The 20,721-nt window shown below is 32.8% G+C and overlaps 1 protein-coding gene across 9 annotated transcripts in view; it reads left to right on the top strand.

Moving 5' to 3' along the window:
- Positions 1-20,721, top strand: part of HFM1 (helicase for meiosis 1) — a 151,593-nt gene that overhangs the window by 81,151 nt on the left and 49,721 nt on the right. For 7 of the 9 annotated variants that reach the window (XM_032487069.1, XM_032487072.1, XM_032487070.1 and 4 more), the window contains exons 7-20: positions 6,143-6,213; positions 6,673-6,805; positions 7,452-7,603; positions 8,147-8,224; positions 8,441-8,599; positions 10,863-11,063; positions 11,147-11,235; positions 14,198-14,241; positions 14,349-14,450; positions 14,836-14,981; positions 15,888-15,982; positions 16,766-16,899; positions 17,754-17,801; positions 20,579-20,659. In XM_032487069.1, coding sequence (XP_032342960.1) covers positions 6,143-6,213; positions 6,673-6,805; positions 7,452-7,603; positions 8,147-8,224; positions 8,441-8,599; positions 10,863-11,063; positions 11,147-11,235; positions 14,198-14,241; positions 14,349-14,450; positions 14,836-14,981; positions 15,888-15,982; positions 16,766-16,899; positions 17,754-17,801; positions 20,579-20,659 — 1,533 coding nt within the window. The remainder of the gene's footprint in view (positions 1-6,142; positions 6,214-6,672; positions 6,806-7,451; positions 7,604-8,146; positions 8,225-8,440; positions 8,600-10,862; positions 11,064-11,146; positions 11,236-14,197; positions 14,242-14,348; positions 14,451-14,835; positions 14,982-15,887; positions 15,983-16,765; positions 16,900-17,753; positions 17,802-20,578; positions 20,660-20,721) is intronic. The other 2 variants (XM_032487073.1, XM_032487071.1) reach the window with 2 other exon arrangements.

Here is a 20,721-nt window from a genome sequence, read left to right as displayed (position 1 = left end):
AAATCAGTATTTGAAACTCTACTCAACCATTTTGTACATTAGATCCTTTGATCTTACTCATCTTATGGCTAAAGTTTGTACTTTTTCACTAGCCTCTCTGTATTTCCCCCATACCCCTAGCCCCTGGCAGCCACTATTCATTCTACTGTTTCTAAGAGTTTAATTTTTTTTTTTTTTTTAAAGATTCCACTTATAAGTGAAACCATGCAGGATTTGTCTTTCTCTTTGTGGCTTAATTCACTTTGTGTAATGCCCTCTAGCCTCATCCATGTTGTCACAAAAGGCAGAATTTCCTTCTCTTTAAGGCTGAATAATATTCTGTTCTTATACACTTTTTTTTTAATCCATTCATTTCTTAATGGACATTTAGGTTGTTTCTGTACTCTGGCTATTGTGAATAATGCTGCAGTGAACATGAGAGTGCAGATATTTCTTTGAGATACTGATTTTGTTTCCTTTAGGTATAACCCAGGGATTGTTGGATCATATGGTACTTCTATTTTTAAATTTTTGAGGAATGACTGCATCAGTTTACATCCCTACCAGTAGTGTACAAAGTTACAGTTTTCATCTGCATCCTCACCAGCGTTTCTCTTATCTTTTTAATTGTAGCCATTCTAACAAGTGTGAGGTGCTATCTCATTGTGGTTTCGATTTGCATTTCCCTAATGATTAGTGATGTTGAGTGCCTTTTCATGTACTGTTGGCCATTTGTATATCTCCTTTGAGAAAATATCTGTTCAGATCCTCTGCCTATTTTAAAATTGGGTTATTTGTTTTTGATTTTTGTAAGTTCCTTATTTATTTTGGATATTAACCCCTCATTGGATACATGGTTTGCTAGTATTTCTCCCATAGGTTGCCTTTTCACTTTGATGGTTTCTTCTGCAGTGCAGAAGCTTTCTAGTTTGATGCAGTCTCATTTATTTATTTTCACATTTGTTGCCTTTGCTTTTGGTTTCAAATCCAAAAAAATCATTGCCATGACCAGTGTCAAGAAGCATTTACCCCATGTTTTCCTCTCAGAGTTTTATCATTCAAGTCATATTAAGTCCTTAAACCATTCTGAGTTGATTTTTGTGTATGGTATAACATAGGGGTCCAGTTTCATTCCTTTGCAGGTAGATATCCAGTTTTCCAATCACCATTTATTGAAGAGATTATTCTTTGCCATTTCTTGGCTCCTTTGTTGAAAATTAATTGACTATATATGCATGAGTTTATTTCTGGGCTGGATGGTTTTTCTCCCATTGATATATATGTCTGTTTTTAATGCCAATACCATACTGTTTTGATTATCATAGCTTTGTAAATAGTTTGAAGCCAGGAAGTGCGATACCTCCAGCTTTGTTCTTCTTTCTTAGGATTGCTTTGGCTATTTGTGTGTGTGTGGTTTCATATGATTTTTAGGGTTGTTTTTTCTATTTCTGTGAAAAATGCAGTTGGAATTTGAATAGGGATGGTGTTGAATCTGTAGATCACTTAGGGTAGTGTGGACATGCAGCGATATTCTCTGAACCCATGAACTTGGAATGTCTTTCTGTTTATTTGTGTCTTCAGTTTTTTTCATCAGTGTCTTACAGTTTTCGGTTTACAGATCTTTTACCTCCTTTATTAAATTTATTCATGAGTATTCTTTTTGATGCTACTATTAATGGGATTGTTTTCATCATTTCTCTTTCTGATATTTTGTTGTTGGTATATAGAAACACAACTTATTTTTGTATGTTGATTTTGTATCCTGCAACTTTACTGAATTCATTTATTAGTTTTAACAAATTTTTTGTGGACTCTCTAGGGTTTTCTATATATAATTTCATGTCATCTGCAAATAGAAACAGTTATACTTTTCCTTTCCAATTTGGATTCCTTTATTTTATTTATTTTTCATCTGATTGCCATGGCTAGGATATCTAATACCATGTGGAACAGAAGGGGCAAGAATGGGCATCCTTGTCTTGTTTCTGATCTTAAGGGGAAAACTTTCAGTTTTTCACCATTAAGTATGAATGTTAGTTGTAAGCTTGTCATATATAGTCTTTATTATGTTAAAGTATGTTTCTTCTAAATCCAGTTTCTTGAGAGTTTTTAATCCTGAAAAGATGCTGTATTTTGTCAAATGCTTTTTCTGCATCTATTGAGGTGATCATATGATATTTATCCTTCATTTTGTTAAAGTGGTGTATCATGTTGATTGACTTGTGGATGTTGAACTATCCTTATATCCCAGGAGTAAATTTCATAATTTTTGCATCTGTGTTTATTAGGGATATTGTCCTGTAATTTTCTTTTCTTGTGGTGTCCTTATCTGGCTTTGGTATCAGTGGAATGCTGGCTTTGTAAAATGAGTTTGGAGGTATTCCCTCCTCTTTTATTTTTTGGAAGAGTTTGAGAAGAATTGGTATTAATTCTTCTTTAAATATTTGGTAGAGTTCACCAGTAAAGTCATCTGATCCTGGACTTTGTTGGGAAATTTTTGATTTACTGATTCAGTCTCCTTACTAGTGATTGATTTGTTCAGATTTTCTGTTTCTTCATGATTCAGCCTTGGTAGTTTCTTATTTCTAGGAATTTTCCATTTCTTCTAGATTATCTACTTTTTTGACATATAATTGTTCATAGTAGTCTCTTACAATCCTTTGTATCTCTATGTTATTAGTTGTGTTTTCTCCTCTTTCATTTCTGATTTTATATGAATCATCTCTATGTTTTTCTTCGTTATTTAAGCTAAAGGTTGGTCAATTTTGTTTATCTTTTCAGAAAAACAGCTCTTAGTTTCATTGATCTTTTCTATTGTTTTTCTGGTCTCTCTTTTATTTATTTCTGCTCTGATCTTTGTTATTTCCTTTCTTCTGCTAACTTTGGACTTATTTTGTTCCTCCTTTTCCAGTCCTTTGAGTATAAAGTTTGGTTGTTTGTGATATTTCTTTTTTTCTTCATGTAGGCATTTATCACTATAAAGTTCCCTTTTAGAACTGCTTTTATTGTATCCCATAAGTTTTGGTATGTTGTGTTTCCATTTTCACTTGTCTCAAGATATGTTCTTGATTTCCCTTTTGGTTTTTTCTTTGATCCTAGTGGTTGCTCAGGAGCATGTTGTTTAATCTCCATATATTTATGAACTTTCCAGTTTTACTCTTTTCATTGATCTTTAGTTTCGTACTCTTGTGGTTAGAAAAGGTGCTTGATATGATTTCAGTTTTCTTTTAACACTTCTTTAAAAACTTTATTAAGACTTGTTTTGTGGCCTAACACATGATCTATCCTGGAGAATGTTCCATGTGCACTTAAGAGGAATGTGTATTCTGTTGCTGCTGGAAGAAATGCTCTGTATATGTCTGTTAGATCATAGTTTAAGTTCAGTGTTTCCTTATTGATTTTATTTCTGGATGTTCTATTCATTGTTGAAAGTGGGGTCTTGAAGCTCCCTACTATGATTTATTGCTCTCTATTTGTCTTTTCAGATCTGTTAACATTTGTTTTATATATTTAGGTGCTCCAATGTTGGGTACATAAATATTTACAGTTGCTATATCCTACTGATTAATTGACCCCTTTATCATTATATAATGACTTCTTTGTTTCTAGATACAGTTTTTAACTTTGTCTATTTTGTCTGATATAAGTAGAGCTACTTCTGCTTTCTTCTGATTTCCGTTTGTGTAGAATATCTTTTCCCATCCCTTTACTTTCAACCTATCCTTGGAGCTGAAATGAGTCTCTTGCAGGCAGCAAATAATTTAATTCTGTCTTTTTTTATAAATCCATTCAGCTACTTTATGTCTTTTGATTAGAAAATTTAGTCCATTTACATTTAAAGTATTTATTGATAGGTATGGACTTAGCATTGTCATTTTATTGTTTTCTGACTTTTTGTAGCTCTGCTGCTCCTTTCTTCTCTTGCTACTTTTCTTTGTGATTTGATGATTTTCTGTAGTGGTATGTTCTTATCCTTTCTCTTTATCTCTATGTATCAACTGTAAAGTTTTGCTTTATAGTTACCATGAGGCTTGCATGAAAAATCTTACACTTTTAACAGTCTCTTTTAAGCAGATAACAACTTAATTGTGAATGCATTCAAAAGCTGTACAATTTTACACTCACTTTCTTCACATTTTGTGTTTTTGATGCCACAATTTATATCTTTTTATTTTGTGCATCCATTAATAAATTATTATAGATGTACTACTTTTGTCTTTTAACCTTTATACTAAAGTAAGTGATTAACTACCACCATTACAATATTAGAGTATTCTGAATTTAAATATATGAATCTGTATCAGTGAGTTTTGTACTTCGATGTTTTCCTCTTACTAATTAGCATCCTTTCATATCAGCTTGAAGTATTTCCTTTAGCATTTCTTGTAAAGCTTGTCTAGTGGTGATGAAATCCTTTGGTTTTTGTTTGTCTAAAAAACTCTTTTTCTCTCCTTCAATTCTGAAGGATAACTTCTCTGGGTAAAATATTCTTGATTGGCAGTTTTTTCTTTCAGTACCCAGAATATATATTCCACAATCTGGTCTGCAAGGTTTTTGCTGAAATATGCACTCATAGTCTTATGGGGATTCCCTTGTATGTAACAAGTTGCTTTTCTCTTGCTGCTTTTAAGATTCTCTCTTTGTCTTTAACTTTTGACAATTTAATTACTGTGTGTTTCAGTGTGGCTGTCTTGAGATCACCTTCTTTGGTAATTTTTGGGCTTTCTGGATTTGGATGTCTGTTTCTTTCCCCAGTCTAGGGTAGTTTTCAGCCATTATTTCTTTAAATAAGCCCTATCCCGCTTTTCTCTTTTCCATCTGGGACCCTTATAATGTGTATATTGGTCCACTCGATGGTGTCCCGGAAGTCCCTTAAGCTAATTACACTCTTTCTCACTCTTTTGTTTTGCTCCTGTGATTGCATTAATTCCATTGCCTTATCTCTCAGTTCACTGATCCTTTCTTCCAGTTGATCTGTCTGCTGTTGAACCCTTCTATTGAAATTTTCAGGTCAGTTATTGTATTCATCAGCTCTATGATTTCTGTTTAGTACTTTTTAATATTTTGTATGACTGTAGAAATTCTCACTTTGTTCATGCGTTGCTTTCCTGACCTTGGTGAGCATCTTTATGTGTTATTTTGAACTCTCTATCAGGTAAATCACTTGTCTCTGTTTCATTAAGTTCAGTTTCTGGAGATTTATCTTGTTCGTTTGTTTGGAGCATATTCCTGTTTCTTCATTTTCCTTGACTCTCTGTGTTGGTTTCTGCACATTAGATATAACATCTACCTCCCCAGCTTGAGATACTGATCTTGTGTAAGAAATGAACCTTGTCAGTCAACCTGGCCCAGGCTCCTGGTTGCCTGTCAAACCTTTGTGATTATCTTTGCTCTTAGTGGCTTTCAGAAGTTAAGGGTATGCCAAAATATATCAGTGTCAAAGGGGAGGATTGCAATCAGCACCTAGATGTAGGCTGATTAGAAACCGGAACCTCAGGCAGCAGCTGAGAAAGTATGGAGTTAAATCCCTTTCAGGGAGAAACTGAAGATGGACATTTTGTCCTGCTTTCTCTGCACTGAGCCTGGATGTATACCTGCGAGGTTGTTCCTGTGAGATGGGATGTTCCTGTGACCATTTAAAAGCTGCTTCTTTACTTTGCTTGTAAACGTAAGCCCTGGTGGCTTACAGAGCTGAATGCTTTTCCCTTGGGTGGGAGCCTTAAATGGGGCACTAGATGTGTGGTCCAAAGCCTTTGCTCCTCAGGGAGAAGCTAGGAGTTAGCAGTTTCCTCCCAATTGTATGGTGATGCACCAGGGGTGGGATTTATGGGAAGAACTGTCTCAGCCTTTCCTACCTATTTTGATGCAGATATTTTCTCATACTCCTGGTGTAAAGGAATCATTCAGCTAGTTTGGGAATTTCTCTCCACATGTAGCTATATATCCAGTGGATCCATGGTAGGATCGAAGTTTAGGAGCCTCCTTTGTTTCCATCTTGGTCCCTTCCTCTATACCTGTTAATTCCTTTCTTTTGATGCCAAAATAGGAAGCATTAAAACCTCATCATTAAATACTGTCAAAGTCAATATTAATTTAATTTTTAAATTAAAAGTAACCAATTTTTAAAATTCTGAAATATTTGACTCCTTAATGTTATTCTAAGCGGCGAAATTTAGACACATTTTCAAAGAATTTCCATATTTCAACTATATACAGTCCAAAGCCTTTGATGATGTAAGTATTTTGTTTAATTATTTACTTATCTGCCTTTTCTTACTAGATTGTGTGCTCTCTAAGAGCAGGGACTAGATCACATTCATTTTTATGTCTCTAGTATCACACTCAGTTGACCAGTACAATATAGGAGCTCAAAAAGTGTTTGTTAAATGAATGCATGTAATTTTCTTAGGTAGGTTGTTTATATTTATTAGACTTATAAAAATTTCTCTGGAAGCTACTGAAATTATTTTCTTTTAGGTCTAGCCTATTACTTTGACGAACAAGAGGATAAATTATTAATAGCATTATTTTTTGAGGATGGTAGATCTAAGGCAAACTTACAATTTTTGTAAGTTTAGAGGTGAAGATGTATGAACTGTTATTCCATAGAGTCTTCCTAAGGCATGTTTTCTAACAAACTGAAAATGTGAATGAAAAATTCTATATATTGCATGATTAAATTTTATGTTTTAGCTTCTTTATACAGATAGGAATTTTGTGATTTGTGCTCCAACTGGTTCTGGAAAAACTGTACTGTTTGAACTTGCTATAACAAGATTGCTAATGGAAGTACCATTGCCATGGTCGAATATTAAAATTGTTTACAGTAAGTATTTATATGAGTCATAATTAATTTTAATAATGAGAAACTACAAAGTCAAAAGTAAAAAATAAATTCAAATTCAAGATATAGGAATTATTATTTGGTTTGCCATATTTTTTAAATAAAGATATATCGTGCTTGACCTTATCTGTTACATTAAATTCAAAATGTATTTTCCCAAATTTATAAATAAAAATAGTATTGGAATTGAGAATTTGGCCTTCCCATGTTTATTTTTGAAAGAAGCAGAAAGATTAGCAAATAGAATCAAATATTTTTAATTCTAGAAATTTCCGTAAGAACCTCTGCTCTTCTTTTTTAGGTATATATTTAATTTTTTTTTGTTTATCTAAGTAATTTTATGCACATGGTTAAAAACAGAAATCAATGATCACAAGGGCAATAATTTCCTGCACTACCTTTCTTCACTGTTAGTTTCAGTTCCCTGAGGAATCACTTCTTTTTCTATTTTTATTTCTGTTTGGTGATTACCTTTACAGTTCTAAATAATTTGTTTATATTGTTAACTTTTAATTTATAAACATTAGGCAGCATCTAAATGTGTATTTTTATCCTAGTTTATTAACTGTTTGTAAAAATAATTTTAAATTGCACTGACATTCAAGATAAATATCTTATATTATTGTAGTGGCACCAATAAAAGCCCTGTGTAGTCAGCGTTTTGATGACTGGAAAGAAAAATTTGGACCAATAGGACTGAATTGTAAAGAACTCACTGGAGATACAGTAGTGGATGACCTCTTTGAGATTCAGCATGCCCACATTATTATGACAACTCCAGTAGGTGTTATTTATACTTGATTATTTTCTTGGTTTTATTAGAAAATACCTCTTTCTCTTCACCAAGAAAAAAAGTTGCAAGAAAATGTTAAGTAGAAGAATATATTTGCAGTGTGAAACAAACAAAAAGTACTAGTATCAGGGTATATAAGGAATACTTGCAAATCAATAAGTAAGAGACAACCAAATGGCGTAAATAGGCAAAAGATATGAAGAGGTAATTCGTTATTGTGGATACTTGTAATCATACTTACTTCATGTATTTTTACCCAAATACTTTGTGTTGTAGAGGGAGGAACTTGATAGGGCTTAAAAAAGATAATTAGACTATAATTTTGAATATTTTTGGTTAAAGCTAAAAATAATGGGGGTTCAGTTTTTTAAACACAAGACTAGCAAAATCCTTTGAAATTTTTAAAATCTTTAAGTCTTTCTTGGGATGACTTTTAAGACATCAACTAAAATATTGCCTATCATTTGTAACATGTTAAAAATTTTATCGACATCTTAATAATATAATTAAACCACTTTTTTTTTCCCTAGGAAAAATGGGATAGCATGACTAGAAAATGGAGAGACAACTCTTTGGTCCAACTGGTTCGATTATTTCTCATTGATGAGGTAGTGAACACATTATTCACTTTCAGAGATAGACATTAAGACATGATTTGAGTAGACAGAAAGAAGACATTTTAAACCAAACTCTGTGTTTGCTTTATCCCTTCAAGTGGAAAGTGCTTATTTTGTTAGTAAGAATGTTAATATTACTGCACATTTTAATTGACTAGATAGATTTTTATTTTTATAGCTAATGGTTCTTCCTTAATTTTTTCTCAGGTACATGTTATAAAAGATGAAAATCGTGGACCAACTCTTGAAGTTGTAGTCAGCAGAATGAAAACTATGCAGTTTTTATCTCATAGTGTAGAAAATACCAGCAGTATTATTCCAATGAGATTTGTAGCTGTATCTGCAACAATTCCAAATACTGAGGATGTAAGTCAGAATTTTAGTCTAGCAGATTTTTTATGACTTAGTGAAATATTTAATCATTTTAATCTCAGAGAAAAGTAATTTTTTTTCTGTAAATCACCTAACTAGTGTAATAGGAAAGTATGTTGTGGAAAGTTATGGTTAGATCTCATAGATATGGCAGTATTAAGGCTATAAAATTTAGTTGATCAGGTTTAGTATAATATTTTTGCTACAAGTCTGTTGTTTGATAGTATCTAAAGGTCTTGGTTTCATGGGTTTTAGACACTTCATAATAACTTGAGTAATAATATGTTCTGGTTGTTGTAACCAGCTGACTCTAGTTGTCTAGCAAAGTATGCTGGAGAATGACAATAATTAGATGATTGCCATCACCTCCCCCAAGTCTGTGTGCCTGGAATTGTGGTAAGCACTAATGATCGGTGCAAAACATACCCTGATCTTGCGGAGGACTCATGGTTAATAGGGTGCATGGACATGTCAAGAAGTAATTGTACAGTATTATACTTTCTATAACAGATATATGTTCTAATTTTTTTCTTCAATCTTTTGGCATACTTGAAAAATAGTACAATCTCACCATTCTTTCTAACTCCTGTTTACTTCTCAGCCTACTGTAATACGACTTTTTTCCCTGCTAATTCTTAGCAATTGTTTTCACAAAAGCTACTAGATTGTCTAATTAAATGGAAATTTTTGCCTTTATCTTTAATTTAGCACAATTAATCATTTTTGTTTGTAAAATGACAGCTTATATTGTTCATATTCAAGAATAATAGAGAAAATTTTAAAGTACATATAAACCATAAAAATTCAGCATTTGTCCTTCTAGATATATTGATGGAGTCATAATACACTCATTCTTTTATGACTTGCTTGTTACCTACAAATGCTTCCATGTTATTAAACATTCTTCAATATAATTTTTGTGGTTTTATTATAATTTATTTATCTAATAACTTAATGATGGAAGATTATTTCCATTTTTTGCTATTGCAAATAGTGCTGAAATTAATATATCTTTGAAAACATCATGATTATTAGGATGGTCTTGTAAAGTAAAATTACTGAGTCAAAGGGTATGTAAAACTAAGGGCACAGTGCTTTCAATAAATGTTATATTCATTTATACTTCTACTATCAGCCATTTCTCTGTATTCTAATTCTGGATAAATAACAATGAAATTATTATTGTTATAATTACTTTTAAACAGTTCTCAAATTTGCTGTTTAAAATGGTACCTTCATTTAAAATTTTGTGCTGCTTTGATTACTACTAAAGTAAATATTTTTAATATATTTATCACCTACTTTAAGTTTTTTTTTTTACAAATTGCCAGGGCCTTTACCCTTTTTCACACTGGGATACTAAACTTTTCTTATTGATGTGTAAGCAATTATTAAATATCAATCCCCTGTAACTCTTGAAACTCACTTCCTCTTGTGATAATCACTACTTCTATGAATGAGCTCTGTGTCTTTCTACAAGTCCTCTTCCTCAGTTTTCCTCTAAATTAAGGCATCCAGTCTTGGCCTTCTTTTCATCTCGGACTATAAATTCTTATGTGAGCTCATCCCTACCTATGAGAGCCTTGAAAATGTTTTAATATTTCTTTGCTATGCAACTAGAAACTCATTAATCCACCTTCCTGTCAAAGCAACAGTCAGTTTCGTAGCAGGGCATGAAGCCTGATTGCTAACCAGGGTATATGAAGTTAAGGATTGCTCACCGCAGGTCCAGAAATTAACTAGCATTGAGTCTGAAATGTGCTTTTGGTGCTGCCATCTCTCAAGTGTTTATTTGTTCTTTGTTTAAAAAAATTGTCAACCTTGCCAATCTAAGCCAGTCATTACGTAGCTACTCTTCAGCTAGTATTCAGGATACCGCAAAAAAAGTGTCAGCCATACCTGGGCACAGCTCTGAAACACAGCAGAGAAGTTAGTGTCAGTGAGAAATTGAACTCTCTGCCAGAGTCAGCTGTAATTTTACTTTGGACTCTTAAGGAGGAAAATAAAGCAAAATAATAATAATTAATTGGAAGTTTACTATGGTGGAAAGTGGGTATAATCTTGAAACACTACTATTGAAAACATTTACCAATATGTCAGTAGAATGGTGTCACTGGAATATGTAATGTTGGAAAAGACTACTTGATTAAATATTCTTATACTCTGACTTTAAAATGGTCTGTAATTGGGCGGGTTTTTTTAGCCATAAAACTTAACTAGAAAAAACGTCTAATGTGTGTGTTTCCGTTATTTAAAGATTGCAGAGTGGCTTTCAGATGGTGAAAGATCTGCTGTGTGTCTGAAAATGGATGAGAGACATAGACCGGTGAAACTTCGGAAAGTGGTCCTTGGATTTCCTTGCAGTAATAACCAAACTGAATTTAAGTTTGATTTAACCCTCAACTACAAAATTGCCAGTGTTATACAAACATACTCTGATCAGAAACCTACACTTGTGGTATGGATTGTTGATTGCTTATTTTTCAGTGTAATGTTCAGTTTTGAATACAATTAATACAAAAATTATTCATTCATTTTTAGTTTTGTGCAACAAGGAAAGGTGTGCAACAGGCTGCTTCTGTTCTTGTGAAAGACGCTAAATTTATTATGACTGTGGAACAGAAACAGAGGTATATTTTTAAATTTTCTCTTGGAGGTTGAAAGACTTTTAGGGATCACCTAGATGAGATGAAAAAACTGGGTTGACCTTTTCAAGTTAACTTGACCTCTCCAAGCCTCAGTTTCTGCGTCTGTAAAATAAGGATAGTGGCAATTTGGAGGATTAAGTAAGACAATGAATCTTAGTGCAATTATAATCTTGTCTTCTTTGTTTCATAGCCAGGTGTGAAAGATTGTTCATATTGCTATCTTCATACTTTAACCCATTTTCAAAACAGTGTATATTGTAATCTTTTCATAAAGCTGATCTTGCGAATGGTTCTCTCAGGAGCCTCTAACACATTTGACCTCTCCCACCTTATTTAAAAATTCTGGACTCTGGGTTTCTGTGATCATCCTCTACCATGTTTCTTCCTACTTTGCTTTCTGCTTATTCTTAGTTCTTTTATATCTCTTCTACCTGATTCTTAAATGTTAACACTCCAGAAGTGCTACTCAAGGTTCATTCGTTCTAATTCCACACTCCCAAGTATTCATGGCTGATTATCACATGGGTTCAAAGAATATATGTACACACATATTTATATATGTCTGTGAATTTCCAAATTTATAGCTCCAAAACAGACCTCCATTCTGAGCTCCAGGTTTACAGTCCATCAGCCTAACTGATACCTCCAGTTGTATATCTGTGGGCGTATCAAACTCAGTATGTCCAAAAGAGAATCTTGGTTCTTTCTCTCAAACCAGCTCCTCCTCCAGTGTTCCCCATCTTAGTTATACATCATCTCCCAAGTTGCTCATGGCAGAAACCTATCATTGACATCTCCTTCACCTTGTTCCCCATAGGCAATCAGTTACTACGTCCTGTCTCTTCTTACTTCTAAATATATCTCAAATATATTATTTTGTCTCCATCAGCACTGCCACCTCCCTAGATAAAGTCACTGTTCATTTACTGCCTTTTATCTGATGACCACAAACACACTCATATCCCAGTTTAATCTGTTATATACATAACAGAGTGATTGTTTAAAATTACAAATCTAAATATGTCATTTTCCTGCCTAAAACCAGTTTCTTATTGTCATGAGGATAAAATCCTAAATAATCAATATGGCCTGCAATACCCTGTGTAATGTGATATTTACCTAATTCTCCAGACTCATCTAACCACGCTTCTCCTTTGCTCCCTATGCGTAGGTCTTATTGCCCTCTCTGTTCTGTGAGTACACCAAGCTGGTACCCTACATAGGGCTTTCCTGCGTCATATTTTCTTTGCCCAGAATGTTTTTTCTTACCTCTTCTTCATCCTTCAAGTCTCACCTTTAATATCAGTTTCTTAGAAAGTTTTCCATGATTCTTAGTTTCTCTTTATTTGCTCTTATAAGCACCCTGGATATTTATTTCATAGCACTTACTATAATTATAGTAAATACTCTTGTTTAATTGTTATCTTAATATCTGTTCTATTCATTAGATTGTAAACTTTTTGAGGAAAGAAGGACTCACGTCATCTTATTTACCACTCAGTCTTAGCAAATCTCAGCAAAATGCCAGCATATGCTTACTACTAATAGTAGCTTATTATTAATAACAACTTTTGGGAATCACTAAATATATCTGGTAGTAGACCTCAAGCTCAAACTGGACTGGCTGATTACATGTGGCCCTGAGCAGATGCTGATTTTTCTGATGAGTTTTGTGTGGGAGAGATGTGCTTCTCTACACCTTGGATCAGATCGTGTTTCCAGTTACAGTCTACCCTGTGGCTGCGTCTCTGGTTACTATTCAGCCAGAGATGTGTGCTAAACCTAGAGGATACCACTTTAGTTTTTTGACATCCTTTGAATTTCTATCCACGAAAAAGATGGACCTCTGGTCGTTTAGTTCATTAAAGAACTGCCTGTGTACTCACCTGCCCACACTCTGTATTTTCATAATTTTGCTTCCACTTAAAGGATTTAACTTGATCCCCTTAGTTACTGCCATAAGAAAAAATCTCTGTGATGCAGCATATACAATAGTGCTTTTATAACACACATCAACAAATCGTGATTAAATAACAACATTACCAGTACAGAGCCAGAGAGAGAAAGATAAACCAAAACAGCTTATAGCCAAAGAAGTACATGAGGTCTAGAAAGTAGCCAGAAGGGGAAAAAGTGAAGTTAATGCTAATAAGGTAACAATAGCATAGATTTCTTTCTATGCACCTCTGTTCTATACTCTGGAGAATGTTTATTATGTATCACAGTCAGTCCTTTACTAGGAACAATAAGCGGTTGAATACAATCTCATTGGTATGTTCTGCCTTTGCTTCCTTCCCTGAGAAAAGCATAAGTGAAAAGGAATGGAATGATGTTTTGAGTTGGTGTAGACTAGGGAGGGAGACTGCTGCTTATGTCAGTTTACCTTTAACCAGTCACATTGTAGCAGCTCCCATATGACTTCTTTTTGCCCATCAACCCCAGATTCCGTTACTAAGGTTTCTAAACTTGCAGAATCTCCTTACTGTTTTGTGTAGTGGCTGTATTAATTTACAGTCCTATCAGCAGAGCATGAGCATTCCCTTTTCTCCACATCCTTACCAACACTTGTTATTTGTTGTCTTTTTGATAATAGCCATTCTCACGGGTGTGAGGTAATATCTCATTGTGGTTTTGACTTGCATTTCCCTAATGATTAGTGATACTGAGCACCTTTTCTTGTACTGTTGTCCATTTGGATGTCATCTTTGGAAAAAAAAGTCTATTCAGGTCCTCTAACCATTTTTTAAGTGGGTTATTTGCTTTTTTTTTTTCTGAGTTGTAAAATTAGGGACTTAGTATGAAAGTTACATATTCTCTGCTTCTTAAAGATGGTTTTCAAAAAATGATACTGTGAAAACATGTCAGCTTCAAGGTAACTAACTACTGCACTAGCCGTGTTTTGATGTCGGTGGGAATAACTCTCAACAATTGTTTTTTAAAACAGGCTACAAAAGTGTGCACATTCCATAAGAGATGCAAAGCTGAGAGGTAGGTTTAGAGATAATTTTTGAATAGTATTTGCAGCTATAGACAAAAGGAACCAATTACTGATGAAATATTAACAATACGTAACAAATTATGTATTTCTTTTATAGATACCTTAATATATGGTGTTGCTTATCACCATGCTGGTATGGAGCTGTCAGATAGAAAAGTAATTGAAGGAGCTTTTGCTGTTGGAGACCTACCAGTTCTTTGTAAGTAAAATACATTTTTGTGGATAAGTTCTTTTGGAAAATGTTTTAAAAGAAAAAAAGAAAAAGCTCAGATATTCTGACTTGTTTCTGCTTTTCTTCCAAGAATGTAAAATTATATAACTACATGCTACAGTAAGCTCTTTGGCAGTTTTAGTTCTTTATCGTCTTACTGAACACAGTACAGTTTAAAAAGCAAGAATTTAATAGTTTTTTGGCTTTAAGATGTGTTATTTTGCATCGTAATGTTCTTTTTACTCTTTTTATTCTTAATTTCCTATATATATGCATTTCTATTACATTTATAAGTATATCTTTTATAAGAAAATGTTTGCCTGAAACAGTAAAGTTATATGACTTAAAAGTGATATTCCTTAATCTAATGCAGTTACCACCAGTACCTTAGCTATGGGAGTGAATTTGCCTGCTCACCTAGTAGTTATAAAATCTACAATGCATTATTCTGGAGGAGTGTTTGAGGAGTACAGTGAAACAGATATTCTACAGATGATTGGTAGAGCTGGACGACCTCAAGTAAGTGACAGTATTTCACTTTTTGTGATTTATTTTAAAGACAAAGTAAAAAGCAAAAAAAAAATATTGTGTACTTCTTGTTTAAAGATTTAACATTTCACGTTTAGATTAGGTTTAAAAATAAATGTAACTAAGAAAATCTACTTTAACGGAGGAGTGGAAGTAAGACAAGTCCTACCAGAGGGGACATCCTCTCCACTCCCTCTAAGCTTCCATTGGTTGATGAATGGTGGGGTTTATGAATGTATACCCTGTTAAAGATTTTTTTTTGGTTTTGAGTTTTTTTGTTTTTGTTTGTTATTCTGAATGGGGATGCCATTGACGTTTTGGATGGGATGGTTTTTCATTCTGTAAGACTGTCATGTATTGCAGACCATGTAGCATCCCTGGATCCTAGCACAGATGCCAGTAGTGGTCCCCAGATATTGTGACAATTAAACATCAGCCCATACACATTACAGAACATGGCCTAATCTGACAAGTACTCGAATAAAGAAGTCATTCGTGTAGGTACTAAGGGAATATTTAGAAAGAATTTCTTTTCAAAGAATGTCAAAGCATTATGTTATACAAACTTATAATTTTTATACAGTAAATTAGATTCTATGTAAACTGTACCATATGTTACAACTTTTATACAATTACCTACATTTGTTTTGATTTTATGGCTGCCAAAATTATGTTACATTGAAACCAAAGTGGTATTTTTACATCTATACTCTTAAAAGTTTTTTTAATTAAATTTTCAGTTGACGTTCAAATTCAGAAGTATTTTAAAGCCTTTTAGACCTGTTGTTTAAGACAGGGGACTGTTTAGTATGAAATGAAAATCTTGAGTTATTGAAGAAGACTGATATCAACATGCACTCTTCTTTACTAAATTTCTGTTGTTTTTTTCCCCTACAGTTTGACACTACAGCCACTGCAGTTATTATGACTCGATTAAGTACAAAAGAAAAGTATAGTCAGATGCTAGCTTGCAGTGACACTATAGAAAGCAGGTAATACAGAAGCCGTCCCCTAAAGATAATGTTGATACAGCGTGTGTTTTCCTTTTAGTACATTAGGGGATTTTCTAAGGCCATTTTCTTGAAACTTTTCAATAATCTAACTAGAGAGTTTGTATCCTTTTAAGAAATTTAAGTTAAAAAAAGAAGATGTAATATTTTTTGTCTAGCAGTGTTTCTTAGTATGCAGTTGCATATGTCCTTGTTACAAAAGGCCAAATTAGTAATGGGAGGAATATATTTTCACATCTTTTTACATCTTTAAAATTTGCATAATAATAGAAGATAGGCAACCTGAGACCTGTTGGTAAAGTATTTGATTATAATACTCTTGGAAAATAGGATATAATCCACTGCCCACCCTTTTTTGAAGCAATAATGTCTTCTAGAGCCATGGAGTAGAGAGAAATCTATAATCTTTTTATAAGTTGAACTGAGGGGCTGGGTATAGCTCAGTGGTAGAGTGCATTCCTAGCATGCATGAAGTCCTGGGTTCAATTCCCAGTACCTCCATCAATCAATCAATAAACAAACAAACATACAAACAAACAAACAAGCCAAATTAACTGCCCCCCCAATATAATAAAGTAAAAGTTGAACTGACACCTCAAGGTTTCCTCATATTTTTGAAAATTAAGTTATCTTTCATGAATTATTAAAGTAGCAATGAGATATTCAATTATATTGTTGAATTATTCAAAATATTATTCTAAACAAGTTAAAAATTTTATGGCATTGAAATACATATTACTAATGAAAAGTTTTTCTTTCCGTTAGTTTGCACAGACATCTAATTGAGCATTTAAATGCTGAAATAGTATTGCATACCATCACAGATGTGAATATTGCTTTGGAATGGATACGATCAACTTTGCTGTATATCAGAGCCTTGAAAAATCCATCTCATTATGGTTTGTTACTTTGATTTGGAGAAGCAGTAATTTTTCAAGCCAGTTGTGTATATTTTAATACAAATAAGTCACAGAATAGATTATAAAAATTTAAAAGTAGCAGAAGCAAAATTAACAGCTATCACAAATACATTTAGAAGCAGAAGTAGACAAATGTGAGACATCTTTATCTATTTTACTTCTAGTCTTCAGAAAAACTTGAAATCAACAACATTAAAAATAAGTGTTTTAGAAAAAAAATAGCTCCAATAAGAATAATAGAAATGCCTAAAATTATTTAAAATAAGTTAAAGTCAAAAGAAAATTTTGAATTTTGTCTCAGCTGGTGTTCAGATCAAAGTATGCATAATATTGTTGCTGCTGGAATTTTTGTCATCTAAAAGCTAACACACATGGTTATGTTGCTTCTAGTGGGTTCTTTCATGTGGTACAGGTTATAAAATAAAAATACTTGGGATTGCAGAATATTAAATTAAAACCTGACTTGTAATACCATTCTAATGCCCACAGGTTCAAAACTTTAAGATCTCCAAGGGAAAAAAAAAAAAAAAAAAAAAAAAAAAAATATATATATATATATATATATATATATATATATATATATATATAGTATTCCTGGTCACTGTTACACAATAAAATAAACAAAAGATAGCCGATTGATACTGAAGGAGAATTCACAACAGTGATTATTTCCCATAGATGTTTAAGCTTTGTTTTAACTCTTTAAGCTCTCTTTTTGTGTTTAAGATTTAATTAGATTGCTCTTTTCTAGCTAACTGGGGTATAAAGTGAACTTATAAAGCTGAATCAAGCCCATTCTGTTTTATTTTAATAACTATTCATAACTTATATAGGTTTTGCATCTGGATTGAACAAAGATGGAATTGAATCAAAATTACAAGGTTAGATGCATTTCCTTCTAAAAAATTTATATTCTATAAATTTTAATGAAAAATTCTGTTAATTGTGAATGTAAGAATGCTCTTATAAATGATTTTTTAAAGTAACCTTGTTTGCAAAAAAGTATATATGAACTGTTTCTTTTTCATAGGTAGATAAAGCTTGGCACATGTACTTTTTTCTGAAATAATCTATTTATTAGTTCTATCAGAGTATCTTCCTTTGTATAATATGTTAACTTGGTTTATTTGTTTTTATTTTTAAAATGATCCTCGTCTTTGGAAATACTTGCCTATAGACACACAACTCTTTGTTTTCCTTTTCTAGTTTAATTTTAATTGAAAATATAAGCCTAGCTTGATTATATGCTTTTTATCCTAATCTGTGCAAATGATGCATGTCTATCAAACCCGTTTTAGTTTTCAGTTAATCACTCAGTATTTCATTACCTATCTTTTAAAGTATCAAAAGATTGTTGAGCTTTTATTAGGATTAGAAATTGCTGCCTCTTCATTGTACTGGGACTATCTTCTAGAAAAAGAAAAAATGTTAGATCCACTAAAAATATTTACCCAATTTTAATTTATCCTGTACCTGGACGTACACATATGGCAAATAAAAATGCAGAATTCAGGATGAAGCAGTTAAATTATCTTTCTAAAAGAATAAATATATTGTTGAAACATGCTGATAAGCAATAGCTTATATTCATAATGCTGCTATTGAGAAACAGATGTATAAAATAATTGTATTATCTTTTATGTATTGACCAATTTTGTAGCAGAGTTTTAAAGGTGTATATTTTTTATCATAACTATCAAATATGCACAAGAAATCATACAGACCAAGAAATATCTACTCTATTCTAATAACTGTAATGACTTAACCTTTGTTAACTGTTCTTCATGGTTCATATTTGCCTTCTTTTTAGTTATTATAGGACAGCTAAGTTTTGCCTATAAAGAATAGCCAAATTTATTGTATAACTGAGTGGAATGATTCCATTTCCTTGGAGGTCTGCCTTAAATTTCTTAGGAAGGGTCCTTAGCATAGAATATGCTATTTCCTAAATTTGATTGTACTTTCTTGCTCAGTATCCCCAGTAGCTCTCCCTTCACTCAGAATAAAATACAAACATTCATCAGAACCCACAAAATCCTACTTGATATCTCCCTGCCTTTTTTCTCTGACTCCATCTCTTCACTTTCCCTTCTTTTATTCCATTCTCTCCAGATTGGCTCTCCTGCTGCTCCTTAAACACACCAAGCTTTTCCCCACTTCAAGTCTTTGCATTCTCTGTTCCTTATTCTTGGAACACGTCTCGCATATTTTACGTGGCCTGAACCTTAATTTCATTCAGGTGTTTGTTCAAATGTGAGAGAGGCCTTCCTGGGCTACCATATTTAAACCCACAGTTACTGAGAGGAAGACAAAATATTTCCATCTTGTTATTGCTGTTTCCTTGTTCTTGGAAAAGGTGATATGTTTACGTTGAAAATCAGGATGACTACATCCTTACTTTAATCAGAAATTATAAAGCTGTGTGTCAGAAATAAATGTAAGCTTAATTAAATAAAAGTTTTTAAAATTCTATTATTCTTTAGGTACTTTCTCAGCTTTATTTCCTTCATAATACCTTTTAATACCTGAAAGTATGTTATTTATTTGTTATTAATTGCTTTCTTTAGTAAAATACAAGTTTTATAAAGGAACAACATTGTCTTGCTCACCGCTGTATACCTTAAGCTTAGAATAATGCTCAGCATATAGGAAGCATTCTTGTTCGATTGATTAACTTACCGAATGTTATTTTAATAGTGGGTAATTAATAAAATTAGCAGGGACTTCAAAAGCCTTACTTAACCAAACACTTAAACCTATCAAGTTGCCTAAACAGTATTGCTTACAGTATTTCCCAAAGAACCTTGCCTTCTAAGGACTATGTTTTTGTGGCTGGTTATCCTATGTAAGATTGAAAAGATTGTGGTTTTTCCCACTCTCTGCTCTTAACTACCTCCAGTCTCCTGGGCTTTATAGTATGGAACAGAGAGTATGCTGTATGCAGCAGGCTCCTACAGTTGTTCAGATCCCCGTCAATCAGTGAGAGTGGAGTTGCATTGCTTCCTATTCTTAGGTTCCTTCCAGACAGCAGTAGTGTCATATACAGAGATGCTGAAATAAATACTACAAGCATCAGCTAAAATAGTCCAGAGTAGTTACCTCAAGAGAGTGGCAAACCAGGAGGAGGGCAAAGACTGATGTTTTTTGGAACAATCTCTGTAGAACTGTTTGACTCTTTATGCTTTGTGTGTATATAACTTTGATAAAAGTTTTTTAAAAAGAAAAGAAAAAGAAAAACTACTGTCATATTGGAAGTTAGGTGACAAAGCAGTTACTTAGATGTGGAGCAAGTTACTTGGCCTCTGTTCCTTAGTTTCCTAACTTGTAGGTGAAATAATATTAATATCTACCATATGTGTTATTTTGAGAATTGAATGAGATAATACAAATATATCATTTTAAAAATTCTAAGTTGTAAATGTTATCACTTACTGTTATTTTTATTATTTGTATTATTTTTACTGTTAGAAAATTTTTTTCTGCATATTAGTCAGCTCTTTTGTTTTAAATGAGGGTTTGTTTTTTTTTTTAACCGCTTAAGTAGAGACTACAGTTCTGAGAACAATTACACAGAAACACAACTTCAGAATATTTAATAATAAATTCTATTTTATGTTGTTTCCTTTCTTACTAAAATTATATTTCTATAATGGAACAGAATTATGTTTGAAGAATCTGAATGATTTATCATCTCTGGACTTGATAAAGATGGATGAAGATGTTAACTTCAGACCAACTGGTAATTTTTCCATTATGGTTAATAAATTTAACAGTTGCTTACTTAAGACTAAGTTTTGAAAT

The sequence above is a fragment of the Camelus ferus genome, chromosome 9, assembly GCF_009834535.1.
Source record: "Camelus ferus isolate YT-003-E chromosome 9, BCGSAC_Cfer_1.0, whole genome shotgun sequence".
NCBI classification, from domain to species: Eukaryota; Metazoa; Chordata; class Mammalia; order Artiodactyla; family Camelidae; genus Camelus; species Camelus ferus.
This window is presented reverse-complemented; position numbering and strand designations above follow the sequence as displayed.